We start from the raw sequence: 19,374 nt of genomic DNA on the forward strand, positions 1-19,374 counted from the left end.
GAAGTACCTTCGGCGGTAAAATACCTCCCCACCCCCCCAAAAATTAGCTATCCATTTATGGTGTCCATATATGTATTCATTGGGCCTTGCTAAAGTGATAATCAAACCTCTACTTTCTTTATTAGTTGACTAAAATTGTAATTGTTTTTTTGTGTTTGCTTCAGGATCCAAATCAAGTCAACGGTATGAGACAAAAGATTACAGCAGTGAAAGTGACTCTGAGAGTGATTCAGATTCAAAGCACACATTTCAAGTGGGTCTAGGCCACAAAGAAGACTTTCCAAAAGCTTCACTACACTTCACCCAAAAGAAGGGAGGAAAATAAAACAGGTCTGACTTTGTTTTCAAAGGCCTGTACATTTTCTACAGTTTTAGAAAATGTTGGGTTTTTGTTTTCCTTTGGGTGTTTTTTCAAACTGTTACCTCCCAGCCTAAAGATGGCAGGGAATGGAAGCAGAGTGAGGACTGTTGTGATGGCAGTCTGAAGCACATACCACATGATCAGGCAACCATAATAAAGACTTGTCTTGACATTGAGTTTGAAGATAAAGGGAAAGTGCAGTATTTCTTTTGGCTTTGCAGACTCAGCTGCGACCTATATCTTTTCTGCAAACAACACAGACAAAGCTATTGTCAGCTGACTTCTATTTATTAAAGTCCTCTCTTTATGTAGGATCAATTATGACAATCTTTTCTGGTCATTTTATCCCATGGACAAAACTTATAAAAGAAGACTTCTCTAATTCATTCTAATACCACAACATTTGTTTAAGTTTAAATTTATGATATATAAATAAGGCTTCTGTCTAGTGTTTTCAAATATGTTTTCAATGGAAGCTATTAATAACGTAATCACATTCAAGCTCTTATTTTCTTTTTGAATATGTCTGGACAGGTGGCAATCAATAATATATTCTATTTATTTATTTATTTTGGCAGGCTAGACCAGTGAATTTGATTTAGAACAATTCAAACCAGATTTGAACTGTGCAAGCTGAATCATTGTTTGTTATCAGGAAATACCTGAAGAACCCAAGTGATAAAAATTAGCAAATAATATTGTCTTTTTTTAGCCTACTATAATTAATTTTGCACAATTGAAATATGATGTTATTGTATTGAAATGTGATGTTATTGTTTTGAAATGTGATGTTATTGTTTTTTTTAAATGCACTACATTAACTTAGCTGGTGATATTTTTTTCTTACTGCCAATTGTATGTTGTGTTTCAATATATAATAATGCATTGAGTCTAATCTCATAACATTTAAAGCATTTTACTTTTTTGAAGATTAAAAAAAAGACTATGAAAAGATACATTTCAACCTGAAATTAATTATATTATAATACTTCAACAGTAAATTGTTGAATAGATTTGTATAAATTGATTTAAATGTTAAACATTTTATTCTACATCCACAGGTAAAATTTATTTGTTAAAATTTCAGATAGGAAAATTCTATGTTAGTTTATTTGTCTGGACAAAATGAAAATATCAATGTTTTTTCTTTAATTTTTTTTTAATGCTTTTTTGAATCCAATAATTTTTTTGTTATAGCTGGGTGAATTCTTGTAATATAAAATCAAATGGGTTGAATTAATTATTTTTGCTTTGTAGGACCACTTCAAACACACATTCCTTCCTTATCCCATCAATTTTAACTGAGCCATTTTTTATGTGCAAGTTTTCAAATGTTCAATTTCATGGCAGCAATCAATTATGCTTGATGTCAAAATTGAATCCTTTCAGCAATATTTTTTTTTTCTACCTTTTTATAAATTGACTGCCAACTAGAGTCCTAGATTCTTGTAGACATTAGATTACTCTTTTGTTTATATGACAGTTTTATTCATTCACCAGTATTGCTTATGCTGATGCCTTTATTACATTGATTGTCCAGCCTTTGTATTGATTTGACTTGATACAGGAACATTTTGAAGATTTTATCATGTGTACATGTTTGTGTTTTGATATGTACCATTTATAATAGCTCATTAAAATAAAAGATATTTCATCTTTATGTTATTTATTCTTATCACAATCTATTTCAGTTTGTTTATTCCATCTGGTTAGATGACTGACATAACTCAAGAAAGTAAGTTAATGAAAATCTTTCATGGCTCTAAGATTAATAATTAAGCTTAAGAGTTTTGTGTAAAATTCAAAGGTCTCTGAACTGTCAGTAGTCATTTTGTAGTCATTTCTCCACTTCTGACTTCAACTTCTGGAAAGTATCATTATAAGAAATGAAACATTTATTATTTGTTTGCTCCTTGCTTCAATATCTATTAAAAAATGTGATGATGATGATGAAAAAGGTTTGTAAATGATGAAGATTAGATGATGATTAAAATGTTGTATTTGTTTGCTGATTTATTTTGAAATTATGTACTTGTTCTAAATCTTTATTTTCAAAACTCTCTCATGTAGATTTTAAAGTTTATAGTACTTGTGAGTTCTACCTAGTGATCTGTTTCTGTAAACTTTTCAACTAAGAGAGCTTCGTTATTTTGTACATGATGACACCAAGAGTGCTATGTTATACCATCTATCCTTTTTTTATTATTTCATTTAATCAGATACTCAAATATTTATAGTTGATTCTTTACAATATTTTTGATCTTCATATTATTAGACAATGTATTACCTCATTTATAAGTTGACCTCTCTATACATTCTTAGTTTATTCAAATCTTTATATAGACCACATATAACTTTTATGTATGTTTGTATAAATGTAGGGACTAATTTTAAGTGAAGATTTAAAAGGATTGATCTTTTGTATGTATTACCATTATTTTACTGAGTTTTTGAACAGGTTGGTCATTAAATAATGCAGCTTTCTTTTCTAGACATTATTAATTATTCATTTCCTTTTTTTTTTTTCTTTCATTGTCCACATCTTGTGGCATTAACTTTTTTTTGTAAAATGTTTTAATTGAATTTTTTATTTGTATAAAATGTATCAACATGTCTTAACAACCTACCTACTTTGAAAAATGATCTCTTAAATACAATCTTGAATGATTTAGGTATGAATCTATTTATATTTGAAGAGAAAAGCTCTTATAATTCAAACCATTTGAGGATCAGAATTATGAAGAAATATATTTATGAACTAATTTAATCTGTGATAGATATTTGATAATGTTATTTTATTTATTACATCCTCTGGGGGGAAGAAGAAACTTTTTATATATTTATAAAGACAAGAAATTGCACATTAAATATGGTTGATGAATGTTTCTTTTTATTTTGCGTATTACAAAAAAATTAAATTATTTGTACATGTTAAAAAGTTTTTTTTTAAAGTTGAAGCATTCTTGCTTTATTTGCTTTTTATTTCTTATAATCATACACTGGTAAAGCTGCCAATTTTGTGGATTTAAGTGACAAAATTATTTGTAAAATTCAATGCACAAGTTCTTATCTTTATTAAATAACATTTATTTAAAAAAAAATAATTTTGATGCTTGTAGGCATAATAGAACTGCTGAGGTTGATTGTTAAGTTTCACATGCCTCTTTAAATTCCATAACGTTTATCCTAAAATGTTACTCCTGACTACATTATTGAGCATTTTGTTTTAATATTTTCTATTATCTCTTTGTGGACTTTCTAGAATACTTTATTCAAAATGAGTAATAAATTGCACATCAATCTTCAGTTGGTTTGAAAGCTAGTTTAACAAAATGCAGCTCAACTTGTCTATGTAATGATGACCCTCTTCATATGTGTTTGATGCCAAGTTTTACCTTGTGAGTGTTCATATTGTTAATGTTTCTATTTCTATTGTTGTTCAAAATTATAACTAAACTCTTTTTCTTTTGTTGATGATAGGGGAAATAAATGTGTCCTTAATTGGGCACAGGCTTGGTGAAATGTTTGTTTGAGAATTTCTACTTTCACTTTCAGTATGTATGACTTGAGCAGTTTATGATGTACATAATATAAATACTTTTTTTTATTTGTGTGAATTTAAAAAAAAATAAATCATATATTTACACTTTTTTAAAAATCGTATACATCAGTTACATAGTACATTGTTCATTAGTTTTTATGGAGACAGAAGTGTAGACAGACAATATTACTTTATTATAATATGCCCAAAATTTCAAAACTTAATTAGATTTTGTTATTATATTGGTCTACTTTTTGTTTTTTTGATATATTTTTTTTCAGACTTTCATCAGTCTAATATGTTCTAAGAGTCGATTAGTTCATTTATTAAAAAAACAAACTATTTTGGAATGAAAAAATATCAAGCAGAAATTCAGTTTTAGTGCCTGGGCTTCAAGTAGTTTGAGTAGCAGAACTAGTTTTATTATCTACAACTACATGTATAGTTTCTTTCCAGACTGCCAGAATACAGATGGAATACTTCATTCTGTAACGTGAGACTATTAAAACCAATTGATTTGAATCTGATCTTTACTACTGACTGCATCAAGAAACTTTCATAGAATAATAAAACAAAATCTTTAAACTGAAGATAAATGTTAACCTAAATTAGGCATTGAACTTTATGTTTAAGTTTCAATTTTGTAATGTAAAAAGCTGTTAGATTGCATTGTTTCAGTGAATTCAAGCATTACAAAACATAACACTTACTCCATAGGAAATACTGTAGTTCAAATTTGTAGAAATTCTTATCAAGGCTTTAGGTTTTTCTAGGTGCAACATCTCTGTACAAACCTCCACCATGTACCTCTTTAATAAATTTACTATTGTTTTGTATTAAACAAAAGTATATTGTTAAAAAAAAATGTGTTGGTGTTAAAGTTTATTATCTGGACTTTTTACAAAGGTTAAATCAACTCATTCTGTCTGTATGACTGTTAAAAAATGTGTAAGCTATTTCTCTGACACCCAATCTCAGATCAGCAGAATTTTGCACAATTATTTCTTTTACCTGACAACACAAGTATCAATTTAAAATTTTTTTACCTATTAGTTAATTAACTATTGGTAATTAATTATTTTGTTTTAGTATTTTGTTTGGTATCTTGAACAAGGGAAAGAAATTGTACTTAATTGAAGTGGTAATACAAGCTGAATTAATCTCCTTTATAGGTTACCGCTTTAAAGGTTGAACTAAACAATAGATAACTATAAAATCTAATTTCACACATCTCATGAGCAGAGTGGTTAGAATGTTGACTTGAGTTTGGATTCAGGTTGTTCCTTTTTTTTTGTTTTGTAATATAAATGCTCTTTAAAATGATTACGGTAACATTCACCCAGGTATCCTTTTCTTTCTCCTACCTACCCCCATTTTCCCAACTGGTCTAGATAAGTGATAGGCCTATAGCATGAAATAGAGCTTAACAAAAATAATTGTTACAAATATTTCTTAAACAGAGTTATTGTTGTTAGTCTAGATCTATTACAAATTTAATTACAAGACTGATCCAAACTAATTGATACAATATACACTTCGTATAAGCTTTTTTTTAAAAAAAAGTATTGTTGATGTTTTTCTTGTTAAGATATAAAACTTGCACAAATTTACAATTTTCTTGGCACAAATGTTTGATACTGGTTAGTATGAAGAGCTGAAAAACAAATCTGCAAAATGTTGGCTGTTATCCTCCCATGAATGAAGGCCTTGACGTTGAACTAACAGAAATGTATGGAATGTGCGCAGTATGAAACAACTCAAATTACATTCACAGCATCAACTAACGAATAGAACAGATGTTCATATTTCTTTCATGTCTATTTTATTTTTTATTTACATGATAATTAATTTTTACAAAAAATCTTTTACAAACATATCAAACAATTTAGGATTGGACAAAATAATGTCAACAAATGTGTAAAAGGACATTTCAGGTAGTGGTCTATATATTTATTTAATGCAACTCTATAACAATTTATTTTTCAATGATTTAAAAATCAATTTAAAAAAAAAAAAAAGTTCAAATGTTCAAAACAAATATAACACTGCATTACTTTAAAATCATTCTTATTTCTACATATTTATCAAACAAAAAAATGTATGCTCAGTCTTGTCAGCTTCAGCCTGCACAAGTTTTGTATAATCATCTATCATAATGACTTTTAAGCAGCAGTAAAAAAAATAAAAAAAAATATGTCCTAAACATTTATGTTTTCTTTTAACATCCTTATACATTTTTTTTTAATCCTTATACAAAATGAATCCAACTGACTTATCACAGAAACTTTCTGCATATTTAAATAAATGGAATACAAGGGCAAGTTATTCTCAATGATTTATTTAACAACAACACAAAATGGGGTACAACTGCTTTAATAGTTGAGAGCACACAGCAAGGCCACACCTCTTTTAATCCAGTGCTCCTGAGGTTTGTCTGATGGAATCTCAACAGAGAAAACAAAGTTTGTGGAGTGACCAGTTGTGGACAAAGTACCTAAATAGACACACAAAAATATACAATGCCAAAATGTATAGAACAGACAGCCCTTAATTTACTCAAATTTTAATTGCTATCAATCAGTCTCAATGTAAACTTTAACAACAATGATATGAACATATTTTAATGGCCACTCTGGGGTACAATGAGTAAGGAGGGAAGGTATTACAAAGAGGAATAGTAGAATTAAAGAAATAAAATATTGTTTATGTATTCGAAAATTGTTAGTAATGGTTTTATCAGTAAAGCTGGATTTTAATTTTTATCTGGATATTTTATATATTATTATTCTATGTTGTATTTCTTTGCACCAACCATTTGAGTTGGTTGTTACATATTTCTTTTGTTTAGCAATTGTGTTGAAAATTTTCAAATTCTTCATTGCATTGAAATATCTTATTTGTATAGCATTTGTTCATTTTTGTCATTAATTTCATTACTTAATTAGCCTTTTCTCTGATTGGTCTAAAGTTTACTTTTTTTCTCAAATATGAATGAGGACAACAGCATAGTGTCAAAATTGTGCATACAAAATGTTTTAATGAGTGACAAGGAAGGCAATCTGACATTTCAACCATTCTATTGTTATTGTTTATTCCCACAGAAGTGGTTAATAAAGACATCAAAAGATGTAGCTCACTAAAGTATAATGTTCAAAGAGAGAAAATATTTTAAAATAAAAGGAAAATGTCTTTTTCTTGAACAAGACACACAAACATATGTATAATTTTTTAAATTTAATAATTGAAAAGAAATCACTTACCTGCTCTTGTCAGAGTCTTGTAGACTGGACAGTCATATATGCCAGATAGGGTTGTCTTTCTGTTTGAAACAGGTTTCAACCATAAGACAGGCATGTCAGTGAACAATTCTTTTGGTCTTGATTCAGCTATCAGCCTTTGACCACTGTCCCATCGTGCACCTTCCACAAACAGCCCTCTGATGTAGCATCCATCTTCTGGAGCTGTCTTCAGCTCAGTGTAACTCTCTTCCATAACCTATTTAATTAGCAAGCATTTGTTTCATAGTAAATCTTGTTTCATATCTTTAACAGTCAAATTAAAAAGATCATTGAAAAAAATCTCTACAATATTTGAATATTTCATCAAATTATTGAGCCATTACAGTACAAGGAAAAATAAAAAGTTAATATTATTCATATGCTATTTTTATAAGATCTTAAAACCTTCAAATCTTGGGAAATGATTAATTAGAGAGTTCCATTTCAGCTCAACGTGAGACAGATTACAACCCTATTCTGAAAGGTTCATCAGGGACAGTTTTGTGTGTAAACATTGATTAGACAAGGTTTGCTGTCACCATTTCTCTTCCTCCTCATCACATATTAGATCTATATAGATATACCACTGTCACAGAAATGAAATCCTATGGACATTGTAGAATCAGTTTGAGGATTTGAACATTTCTCACTCAATCCAGCAGCTAATTCATTGAAAACTGAGCTAGTAACACAAACAAAGATAAGTCAAAGATCATGAAGAATATATACTTGTAGTGCAGAACCTATTACTTTGGATGAGAGTCTCTGAGATTAAAGGAATGGGTGGAAAAGATGTGAAAGTCAAAGCAAGTATTGGCAAAGCAAAAGTCCCGTTCATACAGCTCTAGGAAATCTGGACCTTAAGAAATGTTTCATTGAAAACTAAAAGTCATCTCTTTCATTCTAATGTTTAAGCCATTTTGCTAAATGAAACTCAGACCTGAAGGACAAGTGAAACTGTCAGAAAAAATGCTACCTTTTGTAATGAACTTCCTAAGTAAAATCTTATTTATTTGCTGGCAAGATACTTTATTAGCAAGACATCTTCTAAAAAGAACCAGCCAAATCCATGTAGAAAAAGAAATGAAAATGAGAAAATGGGTCTGCTTGTATATACCTTGTACAAATCACCAGCTAACACAAAAGAAGTACAGAAATAGAACCCACAAAATACTAGAAAGATAGAGCCTGTCCAAAAAGCACACATACTAGAGAAGACACTTTAAGATTTGCTTTGATCTGGAACAAGATGGAAAGGATGGCCCAGGACAGGGAACTATGGAGATCTATTGTCTTTGACCCATACTTCAGCAGAGTTGATGGGCTGTAAGTAAAAAAGAACAAAACAAAAAATTATTGTCTAATTTATCATAAATTATTTTTCTCACCTCAAAACCAAATGATATAGTGTCTATAGATATAACTTTCTTTCTTGCAAAATTCTGCAAAGTTCCTGTCAGAAAAGCTTGTGGGAAAAAGAAACCAGAAATCCAAAATACCTGTCAAATATATAAACATATAAACATAGCAAGAACATAGTGAACCGAATATACATTTAGTGTAAAAAAAAACATATGGACCTTAAATATTTAAATTAATTAAAATAATATAAAGTACTAACTGGAGGAATGCCTTCATCAATCCAGTGCTGTATAAAAGCCATTCTGGCAATTAAATCTGTTACCCATGATGCCAGTGGTTTTAGAGATGGATAAGCCTGAAATATAATTCATTTCAACTTTATATATAATCAACAAAAAATACATGACAAATTGTCTAATTTCTTACTTTTATTTTCATTTTCTTTATGTGTTTATGTCTCATTTGAATAATTTGAATTAGAAAATTTTTGTTTCATAATTGACTGTAGTTCAGAAATACTTTAAACTTTAAAACATCTACACTACCTTAGATGCCCACATGCTAGGTACAGCATTGTTGAACAAACTTTTTGCCATGTCCTCAAGTTGTTGTGACATAACCACAAGCCCCTTCAAGGCTTTCTGCAAGTCTCTCAATGATTGGTGGATTGTGTTGAGAAGTCGATTATACCTAAACAATATATATTTAGATATTTAGTCATTCTTTTATTTTAAAAAAAAATTTTTAAATAAGAGTTATACCTACTCATGTCTACTAAGTAATAGACTTTTCAAGGCAAAGACTGAACTTCAAGGTCATCATTATGTACATATCAAAATAATGTACTACTATCAAGTAATGTACTACTCCCAAGTAATGTACTACTCCCAAGTAATGTACTACTCCCAACTAATGTACTACTCCCAACTAATGTACTACTCCCAACTAATGTACTACTCCCAAGTAATGTACTACTCCCAACTAATGTACTACTCCCAACTAATGTACTACTCCCAAGTAATGTACTACTCCCAAGTAATCTACTACTCCCAAGTAATGTACTACTCCCAAGTAATGTACTACTCCCAAGTAATGTACTACTCCCAACTAATGTACTACTCCCAACTAATGTACTACTCCCAAGTAATGTACTACTCCCAAGTAATGTACTACTCCCAACTAATGTACTACTATCAAGTAATGTACTACTCCCAACTAATGTACTACTCCCAACTAATGTACTACTCCCAACTAATGTACTACTCCCAACTAATGTACTATTCCCAACTAATGTACTACTCCCAACTAATGTACTACTCCTAACTTTGTATTACAAGAAAATGAGAATTCATTGTCATGTTTGACTGTAGATTCAATCCAGAAAAACAGGTTAACAAATTATGTCCCAAAAGTAAAGAAAAGATTTATATTCTGATTATATTTAAAATGAAAATGTATTCCTCTTTAATTACAAAGAAGAAGGACCTCAACAGATTTTAAAAAGTAAGTCAAAAAGGAATAAAGCTAACATGGCAGTGACTCTGACAATGCAGAGGATATAAAGAAAAGAAAATACCTTATAACTTCTTGAACTAGCACAGTGTTCATTGATTGTTCATACATTACTGGATATTTCTCCATGACTTTTGCGAGGCTCACAGGTTTAGGTAACTGTTCTAGTATCTCTAAAGCAGTTTGTTCCATAACCTAATAGAAGACATAGTGAATGACATTCACACATAAAAAGATTACAGATAAATGTTGTTATTCCCAAGAATGCTCATCCCAAATCAAATGATTATAATGTAATATATGAAAAGAATATATTTTTTATACAATCACAAATAGCATTATATCAGTTTAGCTAAAGTATAACTATTATAACTCATTGTAATGATAACATACTTAAAAATATTTTTCATTTATAGATGTAAAATATCTGAGTTGTGCTTCATTTTATAGCAAAAAATTTTTTTTTAAATCTAGGCTTGCAGTGATTAAAAGAAAAAAATCAAGAAACAAGTCAGACTAACCTCTTCCCTTGACTTTCCTCCACTCGCTGCAGTCTTGGGTTGAAGCTGGATCAAATCTCTCAAAACATTAAAAGTTTCATTTTGAGCAAATGTAATATTTGCATTGGCATGAAGACCAAATATTTCTGGTGTATCATTAATTGGTAAACTTCGGATGTAGCTTAAATAACCCTAAAAATCAAAGAAATATTAAACAAAAATTTAATTTGATTTAAAAAAAACAAAACAAGTATTCTTAAAGATCAGTATTGTTTCATTAAATGTATCTATAAATAATTGGAGAATAATTTTAAGCCAATAAAGTTAAACAATATATAACAATTTGAAAAACTAAAAATATATTTCCATTAAGTAAAATGAACAAATCAGTGAATTTTTTTAATTAACATTTTTAATATTGTCCTAATTTAATAGCCAAAAAAGAACAGCTGTAGTAAAACAATTAAAGCGAGGCCAATCATTATAGGAGGCCTGAAAATTGACCTGTAAAATCAAAACCAGTAGGCAGTTTAAAAAAATAGCTTGTTGTTACATCACTGGTCAGTCTGTATGACCACTGCATACAGGTTATGACGTCGTAAGTCAGTGATGAGGCCTTCTATAGTGAAGTTTGAGTGCAGATGAAAGAGTTCATTGAGGTAGACTTAGAGCGCAGACAAAAAGAGTTCATTGAGATAGACTCACACTAAGTTCTTGTTCAGGGTTGATCTGCTTGTATATACCAGATTCAGAGTACTGATAGTCTTCCTGGACAACTTCTGGCTTATAGAATCCACCCAAGATATTCATCAGGCATCGTCTGTCCCAGTCATCTGTTACTCGGCCACCATAATTGATGTGTCCAGCTGTGTACACTAGCACCTAAATAGGATAACAATAACTTTTTAGTCCCTTGAAGACCAGTGGAAGCTAATGGACGAATGCTAAATAAAAGGACCACTATGAGGAAAGGGTAAACACTATATTAAGCATATGCTTAAACATACAGAAAATTTCTTAAAGACATTTTTGTATCTTGATTGAGTTGAAGGAGATGTGTTACATGTAATATTAACATACTCTTAAAAATATTGAATTGCAATATAGAGGGTGACACATTACATCTTCTGGAGTATGACTCTTAGTAGCAACTGACTTTTTAATGACAAGTCTAATAGCTTTGATAAAATTCAGGCTAAGAAGGTACAAAAGAAAGTTTACATCAAAGGAAAGTGCTGATAACAGCAGCCAAAAAGAACAGCTTCATAGTTGTAGCAAAAAAAAAGTCATTTCTCTATTAAAATATACAATCTTTTACTTTCTACTATCTCAAACTCAAAGTCATTATAATATTATATATCATATAACCAAAATGACAAAATAATAAAAGCATAGTTGTATGTTTGAAATTTTACCTTAAATGGTATATCTGCATATTCCATCAGGAACATTTTCAATTGGCTGACACATATACGTAGGTCACCATCAGTGAACTCATAAGGGATGTTGAAACCTAGAGCCCCAAACTTTCTTCTCTCAATAACAACACCATGGAACAGACACAATGACAGGAGCAAATGTTTAAATTCTGAGACCTGGGGAAAAAAAATTACATTAATAATCTAATGAGCTGCTGGAAGAAATAAACATTGAATGTAAGAAAACAAAAGATGGAAATGTTTTAAGAATGCTCAATAAAATTACTCAAACTGAAACTAAAGGCAGCACGGAAAACCAACTCCTAGATACCCCCTCCCCCCCACTGGTCCACAAATGACAATGGACCAAAAGCGCTCTGAGCATGCTATAAGCATCAAAGTAGCGCTATAAAAAAGCTATAATAAAAAAATATTTTTTCTTAGCTACTAATGAAGTCTGAAATATCAATGTAAATGTTCTACCCTGTTGCCACACTGGCTAAGGAAGTCATCAGTGAAGCCCATATAAGATCTCAACAAGTTGGCCTTGATTCCTTTGGGTGGTTCAACTGTCATCTTGGAGCTGTTCTGTAGGATGTACACTGGGAACTTCTCACTTGGCATGCTAGTCAGCCACAGTCTGAAATCTCTGTGAACCTGACAATCAAACCAGAAATACATTTTTTTCAAGCCTAATCGGTGATTTTATTTTGACTAAAATTTTTTACACACTATCATTAAAAATATTCTCAATAGATTTTTTTTTTTTGACAATAAAGAAAAAAATATGAATGTTGTAACTTTTTAAAAGCTAATATTTCAATGCCAGCATTTGTTTAATAAAATTAATCATGATGATAGAGCATTGAATTAAAAATATTGCATTTCCCATTAAAGTTTTTCTTGTTCTTATTTATTTATTTTTTCTGAATAGATAATAATTAGGATTATTTAATTTAAATACTATCGTAAAAAAATGCAAGCTCTAACTCTATGGCCATAGTACAAGATCTTCGGGGCTCGCAAAGACCTTCCTTTAGGGAACAGTACCAGGAAAAAGAAGAAGAGACAGACAGAGAAAGAGATGGGAGGACAACATAAAAGAATTGACAGGCCTGACATTGAAAGAGGTTCTAAGGCAAAAGACAGAGAGAAAAGGAGAAAGACGGTCAATGAATCTTACATGGTGCCCCAATGATCCAACAGACTAAGGGATAGGTGAAGGTAAAAATAAAATAAGAAACAATATAGACCTTTTATATCATTAAAATATAAGTAGGTTTAAACTATTTCATTTTTAAAATATACAAAGGTATAAGACATACATAATTAAAATACCAAACAAAAGATTAGAGAGAGGAGTTTGTATATAGAACTGCATTGAATTTAAATATGATTGACTTCAAGTAATTGTACAAATATCTCCAAGTTTAATCATTTGATTCTTACTTTGTCTGGATCTATTTGTTCGACTAGTCTCTCCAACATTGGCATGAAGCTTGGTGCCAGGTGACAATTTTGAAAGAAAACCCACTTGCCTCTTTCCATTGATGATCTCATCATAGCTTCAGCCCGAGGACCCTAAACCATCAAATACACAAGACACTTTCCATTTAACCATAGAGAATATTTATTGCCTCTTTCTTTAATTGTCCATTTTCTTTTTTATTTTATCAATAACTTTGTAGATTTTGAAACTTAATGCTTTAAATGTAAATTCAACACACAACAAACAAAATAAAAGAAAAATGATTTACCTGGCCCTGACCAAGAGAGATAGCAGTAAGTTTTTTTGAGAATCTCATGGTTTCTGCAAATTTGTACAAGTCATTAGCTGGGTCAGTTCCCTGGGACAAAACAAAGACCAGGGGAGTGGTTGGAGAGGAGTCCTTGTAAACTAGGCCAAGGTCAGATGTTTGGGGCTCAATGAACCGCTGACCCATGTTTGCAGCCACATAGTCCTGCATGGCATTGGTCACTTTGTCAGGACGCAAAGCTTTCAAAACCAGTATGGACTGGAATTTATCCAGTGTCTGGGCCCATGATCCTGGTAGCTCTTCTCTACATAAACAACCAAAAAAAGTATTAAATCATAAAATCTAATACTAATATCTATCTTTAAAAATAAGTATTCAATAATAAAATATAATAGTAAAATCTATATTTTAAAAAGTATTAAATTATAAAATCTAATACTGAAATCTATATTAGAAAATATTGAGACTCAATAAATAAAGTATAAAGCTTCACACTTTGAATGAAAAGAAAATCTGTAGTAGATGAATTCAAACAAGTTTAAATCCAAACAAGGAACCTCTGCTAGCTAGTAAATGATGCACAAAAAGTTAAAAATGTAAACAAAATATAATGTCTTGATGACTGAAAACATTTGAGTGTTTAGGGAGTTAATGTTTTATTCTATTTTGTTTCAGTGTCCATTGTGAATACATGTATTTTTTTAAAAGTCTATTATGGCAGAAGCAAGTATATTTCTAATACATCCCTTGTTTGCCCATAATTAAAATTGGAAATTATTTTTAAAAAATATGACAAAAAAAGGACTAAAGCAGGTGCTACATTGAGCTGTGAGATTTATAACAAATCAATATTCATATTTGACTAGAGTAGCGAAACCACAAAATTTAAAAGACATTTAAGAACATAAGACTAAAAAATAAAGTAACAATAATTCACTAGAACACTAGACCCTAATTTACAAATACAAAAACACAGCCTAGTAAAATACTCAGAAAGTCACACAAAAAACATACATTTCTTATTCCTTATGCTAGGATGAATTCTTACTAGTGCTCCTTCTTCCATAGTGCCATTAGAGCATGGAAAAGGTTGCCCAAACCAGCCAGAAAAACCAATGACTTAGCAAAGTTAATGCACGACTACATTGACACATTGCATAGGACATAACTATCTTCTGTTGAATAGGACATAACTATCTTCTGTTGAATAGGACATGACTATCTTCTGTTGAATAGGACATAACTATCTTCTGTTGAATAGGACATAACTATCTTCTGTTGAATAGGACATGATTATCTTCTGTTGAATAGGACATAACTATCTTCTGTTGAATAGGACATAACTATCTTCTGTTGAATAGGACATAACTATCTTCTGTTGAATAGGACATAACTATCTTCTGTTGAATAGGACATAACTATCTTCTGTTGAATAGGACATAACTATCTTCTGTTGAATAGGACATAACTATCTTCTGTTGAATAGGACATAACTATCTTCTGTTGAATAGGACATGACTATCTTCTGTTGAATAGGACATAACTATCTTCTGTTGAATAGGACATAACTATCTTCTGTTGAATAGGACATAACTATCTTCTGTTGAATAGGACATAACTATCTTCTGTTGAATAGGACATAACTATCTTCTGTTGAATAGGACATAACTATCTTCTGTTAAAAAGGAATGCCAGTTATTTATAAGGCAAGTTTGAAGCTATTTTGTAATTAAATTTTTTATTTCTAAAGTATTTAGATCTAAATAAAGTTGAGTGTTTTCCTTTCACTGTAGTATGTATGATTATTTAGTGTGGTGGACCACTGGCTATGTATTTAAGTTTCTGACAGTAACAGACCTGTGTGGCTCAGCGCTATCAAAAATGGTTTTATAGCCAGATAAGTGGTTCTTGAAATCTTCAGCAAAATGTGCAAACTTTGGAAGTGAGGGCAAAGTGAGAATTTCATTCCAGGATCTTTCTGAGATCCACTCTGGGGCTGGGTTGGGAAGTTCTTTTGGTTTCACAGTGCCACCCGCAAGTAACAGTCTCCATTCATTCTGGAACAAAATACATCATACAAAGTAGATGAAACTATTTCTGAATTTTATTTTTAATCCAAGCTTAATAAATAAAAGTTTAATTGATGAAATAATAATAAAAAACAAGGAATACTAAGACCTGAGACCTTGGTGTTTGTCATGATTAACTTTCTTTCTGAATAAAAAAAAACTTATATTTTTCCTACTAAATTTTTTTCAACATGTTTTTTTTTAAAGAAACCTTATAAGAGCTACCATTACATGTATTATAAATTTGTTTGTTCTTGTAATTGAAATTGTTGGTCTCATCAGTGTAGGCAGTGCATTGGCTCATAAATTTAAAGATAAAAATTCCCATGAATGATTTTAATGGTTTGGGCTTTTGTAATTGCCAAGTCTCTTAGTGCATTATGTTTACTGTAAGGCCACAACCCCATCCCAACTTACTACTGCCAAAATCTATCTCACATATCTTTTATGTAGACCTAGTACTTTGATACAGCTTAATTACACTAACCAAGTCAATGATCCCTTGATGAGTCTGTATGCGGACACACAGAAGGAAGGCAAAGAGTAACTTGTGCTTTTCAAACAAGCTGCGGCAGACATTAGAGTAGAGACTGTAAGTGAAGTAGTTGTTGATGTTCTTGATCCTTTGAGGAATATTGTCTGAGGGAATAGAAATCAATTTACTTATTCATATTGTCCTCTAACATAATCACAAAAAGTGGAAGCTGAAAAAATCAAATTACTTTGAGAATTTTCTTAATTTTACAAAGTATTTGAGACAGTCCATAGTAGAAGTTTTTTCAATCAATATTTATTTAATTGTTAAAACATAAAAATTGTGCTTGAATGCTCTAGTATTGGGGGAAGTTTAGTTTATTATAATTTAAAATAATCAGTTTTTGTTTTTCATTAAAATTCGTTCTGACTATTGAATAAAAATTAAATTTATTATTAATGTGCTTTATTTATAATTATTTATATTCTCTAGCCATACTGAAATTTTAATCTACATTAGTGTTCTGAGGTCTTGGGTCATGTCATTTTAAAAACAGTGTTTCAGGGTAACCCTAATTAATGTTCAGATGTCTTATCTTATCTTATATAATACAGACGTTACTTCAAAAAAGAAGATGACTACGCCCTACGCGTCATGCATTTAGTCATACATATTAACCAATGACTTAAATTCTGCCAAGTCACTGGTTTTCCTGGCTAGATCAGGCAACCCATTCCATGCTCTAATACCACTAGGGAAGAAGAAGTATTTGTACAAATTTGTCCTAGCATATGGGACGAGGAATGTGTGTCTATCTTTGTGTCTTTCAGAGTATTTTATTAAATTTTGTTTTTGTATTTGAAGATTATATTATGGTTCAGTGTTTTATGTATAATTGCTACTTTACTTCTAAGTCTTCTATCCTGAAGGCTTTCTAAATTTAGTGATTTTACTAAAGGTGTTACTCTGGTTAAGTGTGAATATTCATTTGTTATGAATCTCACTGCTCTATTTTGTGTCTGTTCCAGTTTCTTAATGTTATCTTGAGTTGAGGGGTCCCAAACAGAGGATGCATATTCTATTATTGGCCTAACCAAGGTTAAATAACATTTTAGTTTTATGTTCTTATTTGATTTATAGAAATTTCTTTTAATAATTCCTAATGCTTTGTTTGATTTTTTTTATAGTTTCATCAATATGTGGATTCCATGACAGTTTTTCATTTATTATAACACCTAGGTATTTTGCGTTTTTAATCTGTGTTACTGGTTTGCCATGAATAAGATAAGTGGAATTAATTTGTTTTAGTTTTTTTGTTACACTTAACAACTGACATTTTTCTGTGTGGAAAGACATGCTCCAATTTGATTCCCATTTCTGTAATTCATCTAATTCTCTTTGTAAAATATCTGATGTGTTTTGAAAATCCCAGGTAGTGTTTAGTTGTTTAGGGATGACTAATGTTTGCTATCATATATGTGTTGACGAATATACAAATAAAGTAAAGCAATTCCTAAGTGATTTTCTTTTACTTCTGTTAGTAGATTTAAAAATAAAACCAAAATAAAACCAAAAAAAAAACAACAACAAAAGTCAGTATTCCTTAAAACTTAAATGCAGCCAAGAAAATTTAAATTGATGACAAATATTTCACAAAGAGTTACCTGCTCTCTCTGCCTGGGAAATGCCACCCAAGAAAATGGTAATGAACCACTCTAAGGAGTACTGGTACATAGGATCAATATTGGCCATATCGGCTACACAGAAGAACAAGATCTGGGTGTTCACTGCCACGGGAATGTACTGGGACCTGGTCTGGTCAATGTCTCTCTCTGTCTGCTCAGCAATTAGTACTTTAGCCTAAACAACTCAATTAAAAAATCAGAAAAATTTACGATTGAATTTTCTAATCTTTAATTTTTTAAAGAGTGTATTATGTTAGTAGCTCTAAATATACAAAAGAAAAAAAATGTAAATATATAATCTATATCTATAATTTAAAAGCATTTATTTGCAATGAATGAAACAATATATTATAAACATTACAAACAACTTTAAAATAGCAAAGGTATTAATTTTGTTAAGGTAATAAAAAATGTGACAAGTGCCAATGAATAATTTCCAAGACAGTACTAGAGTTATATACCCCTTAACAACCCAACATGAAATTTCCATGAGACTGCATTGAAATAAAATAGGTTCAAAAGGCAAGGGAGATGATGATTGGAACAGAATATATATAGACAGAGAGAAAGAAAATCCATAAAACAAGATTTTTTTTTTAAATCTTAAGATTTATTAGAGATTTTCACCTAGGACCAAAAAACTATAAGTAGCTAGCTTTTTGGTGTGTCCCAGGTACAGAATAAAGGTAAGGTTAATAAAGGTAAGGTTAATGAAGGTAAGGTTAATAAAGATAAGGTTAATGAAGGTAAAGTTAATGAAGGTAAGGTTAATAAAGGTAAGGTTAATAAAGGTAAGGTTAATGAAGGTAAGGTTAATAAAGGTAAGGTTAATAAAGGTAAGGTTAATGAAGGTAAGGTTAATAAAGGTAAGGTTAATAAAGGTAAGGTTAATAAAGGTAAGGTTAATAAAGGTAAGGTTAATAAAGGTAAGGTTAATGAAGGTAAGGTTAATAAAGGTAAGGTTAATGAAGGTAAGGTTAATAAAGGTAAGGTTAATAAAGGTAAGGTTAATAAAGGTAAGGTTAATAAAGATAAGGTTAATGAAGGTAAGGTTAATAAAGGTAAGGTTAATAAAGGTAAGGTTAATAAAGGTAAGGTTAATGAAGGTAAGGTTAATAAAGGTAAGGTTAATAAAGGTAAGGTTAATGAAGGTAAGGTTAATAAAGGTAAGGTTAATGAAGGTAAGGTTAATGAAGGTAAGGTTAATGAAGGTAAGGTTAATAAAGGTAAGGTTAATGAAGGTAAGGTTAATGAAGGTAAGGTTAATAAAGGTAAGGTTAATGAAGGTAAGGTTAATAAAGGTAAGGTTAATGAAGGTAAGGTTAATGAAGGTAAGGTTAATGAAGGTAAGGTTAATGAAGGTAAGGTTAATAAAGGTAAGGTTAATGAAGGTAAGGTTAATAAAGGTAAGGTTAA

The 19,374-nt window shown here is 30.4% G+C and overlaps 2 protein-coding genes across 9 annotated transcripts in view; one reads left to right on the plus strand and one right to left on the minus strand.

The window, feature by feature from the left end:
• The window catches only part of LOC106057601 (neuroblast differentiation-associated protein AHNAK-like), a 103,870-nt gene extending 99,103 nt beyond the window's left edge, over positions 1–4,767 (plus strand). For all 6 annotated transcript variants that reach the window (XM_056032048.1, XM_056032046.1, XM_056032051.1 and 3 more), the window contains 2 exons: positions 165–330; positions 940–4,767. In XM_056032048.1, coding sequence (XP_055888023.1) covers positions 165–325 — 161 coding nt within the window. In that variant the 3' untranslated portion in view covers positions 326–330; positions 940–4,767. The remainder of the gene's footprint in view (positions 1–164; positions 331–939) is intronic.
• A 948-nt stretch (positions 4,768–5,715) lies between these two features.
• LOC106057602 (dynein axonemal heavy chain 1-like) overlaps positions 5,716–19,374 on the minus strand; it is a 57,776-nt gene continuing 44,117 nt past the window's right edge. For all 3 annotated transcript variants that reach the window (XM_013214854.2, XM_013214852.2, XM_013214853.2), the window contains 15 exons: positions 17,938–18,133; positions 16,286–16,437; positions 15,587–15,786; positions 13,730–14,033; positions 13,422–13,553; positions 12,456–12,629; positions 11,970–12,149; positions 11,260–11,436; positions 10,576–10,746; positions 10,119–10,249; positions 9,088–9,232; positions 8,802–8,897; positions 8,569–8,679; positions 7,163–7,397; positions 5,716–6,396 (listed from right to left, as the gene is read on the minus strand). In XM_013214854.2, coding sequence (XP_013070308.1) covers positions 6,275–6,396; positions 7,163–7,397; positions 8,569–8,679; positions 8,802–8,897; positions 9,088–9,232; positions 10,119–10,249; positions 10,576–10,746; positions 11,260–11,436; positions 11,970–12,149; positions 12,456–12,629; positions 13,422–13,553; positions 13,730–14,033; positions 15,587–15,786; positions 16,286–16,437; positions 17,938–18,133 — 2,526 coding nt within the window. In that variant the 3' untranslated portion in view covers positions 5,716–6,274. The remainder of the gene's footprint in view (positions 6,397–7,162; positions 7,398–8,568; positions 8,680–8,801; positions 8,898–9,087; positions 9,233–10,118; positions 10,250–10,575; positions 10,747–11,259; positions 11,437–11,969; positions 12,150–12,455; positions 12,630–13,421; positions 13,554–13,729; positions 14,034–15,586; positions 15,787–16,285; positions 16,438–17,937; positions 18,134–19,374) is intronic.

This window comes from Biomphalaria glabrata, chromosome 6 (genome assembly GCF_947242115.1).
Source record: "Biomphalaria glabrata chromosome 6, xgBioGlab47.1, whole genome shotgun sequence".
NCBI lineage: Eukaryota > Metazoa > Mollusca > Gastropoda > Planorbidae > Biomphalaria > Biomphalaria glabrata.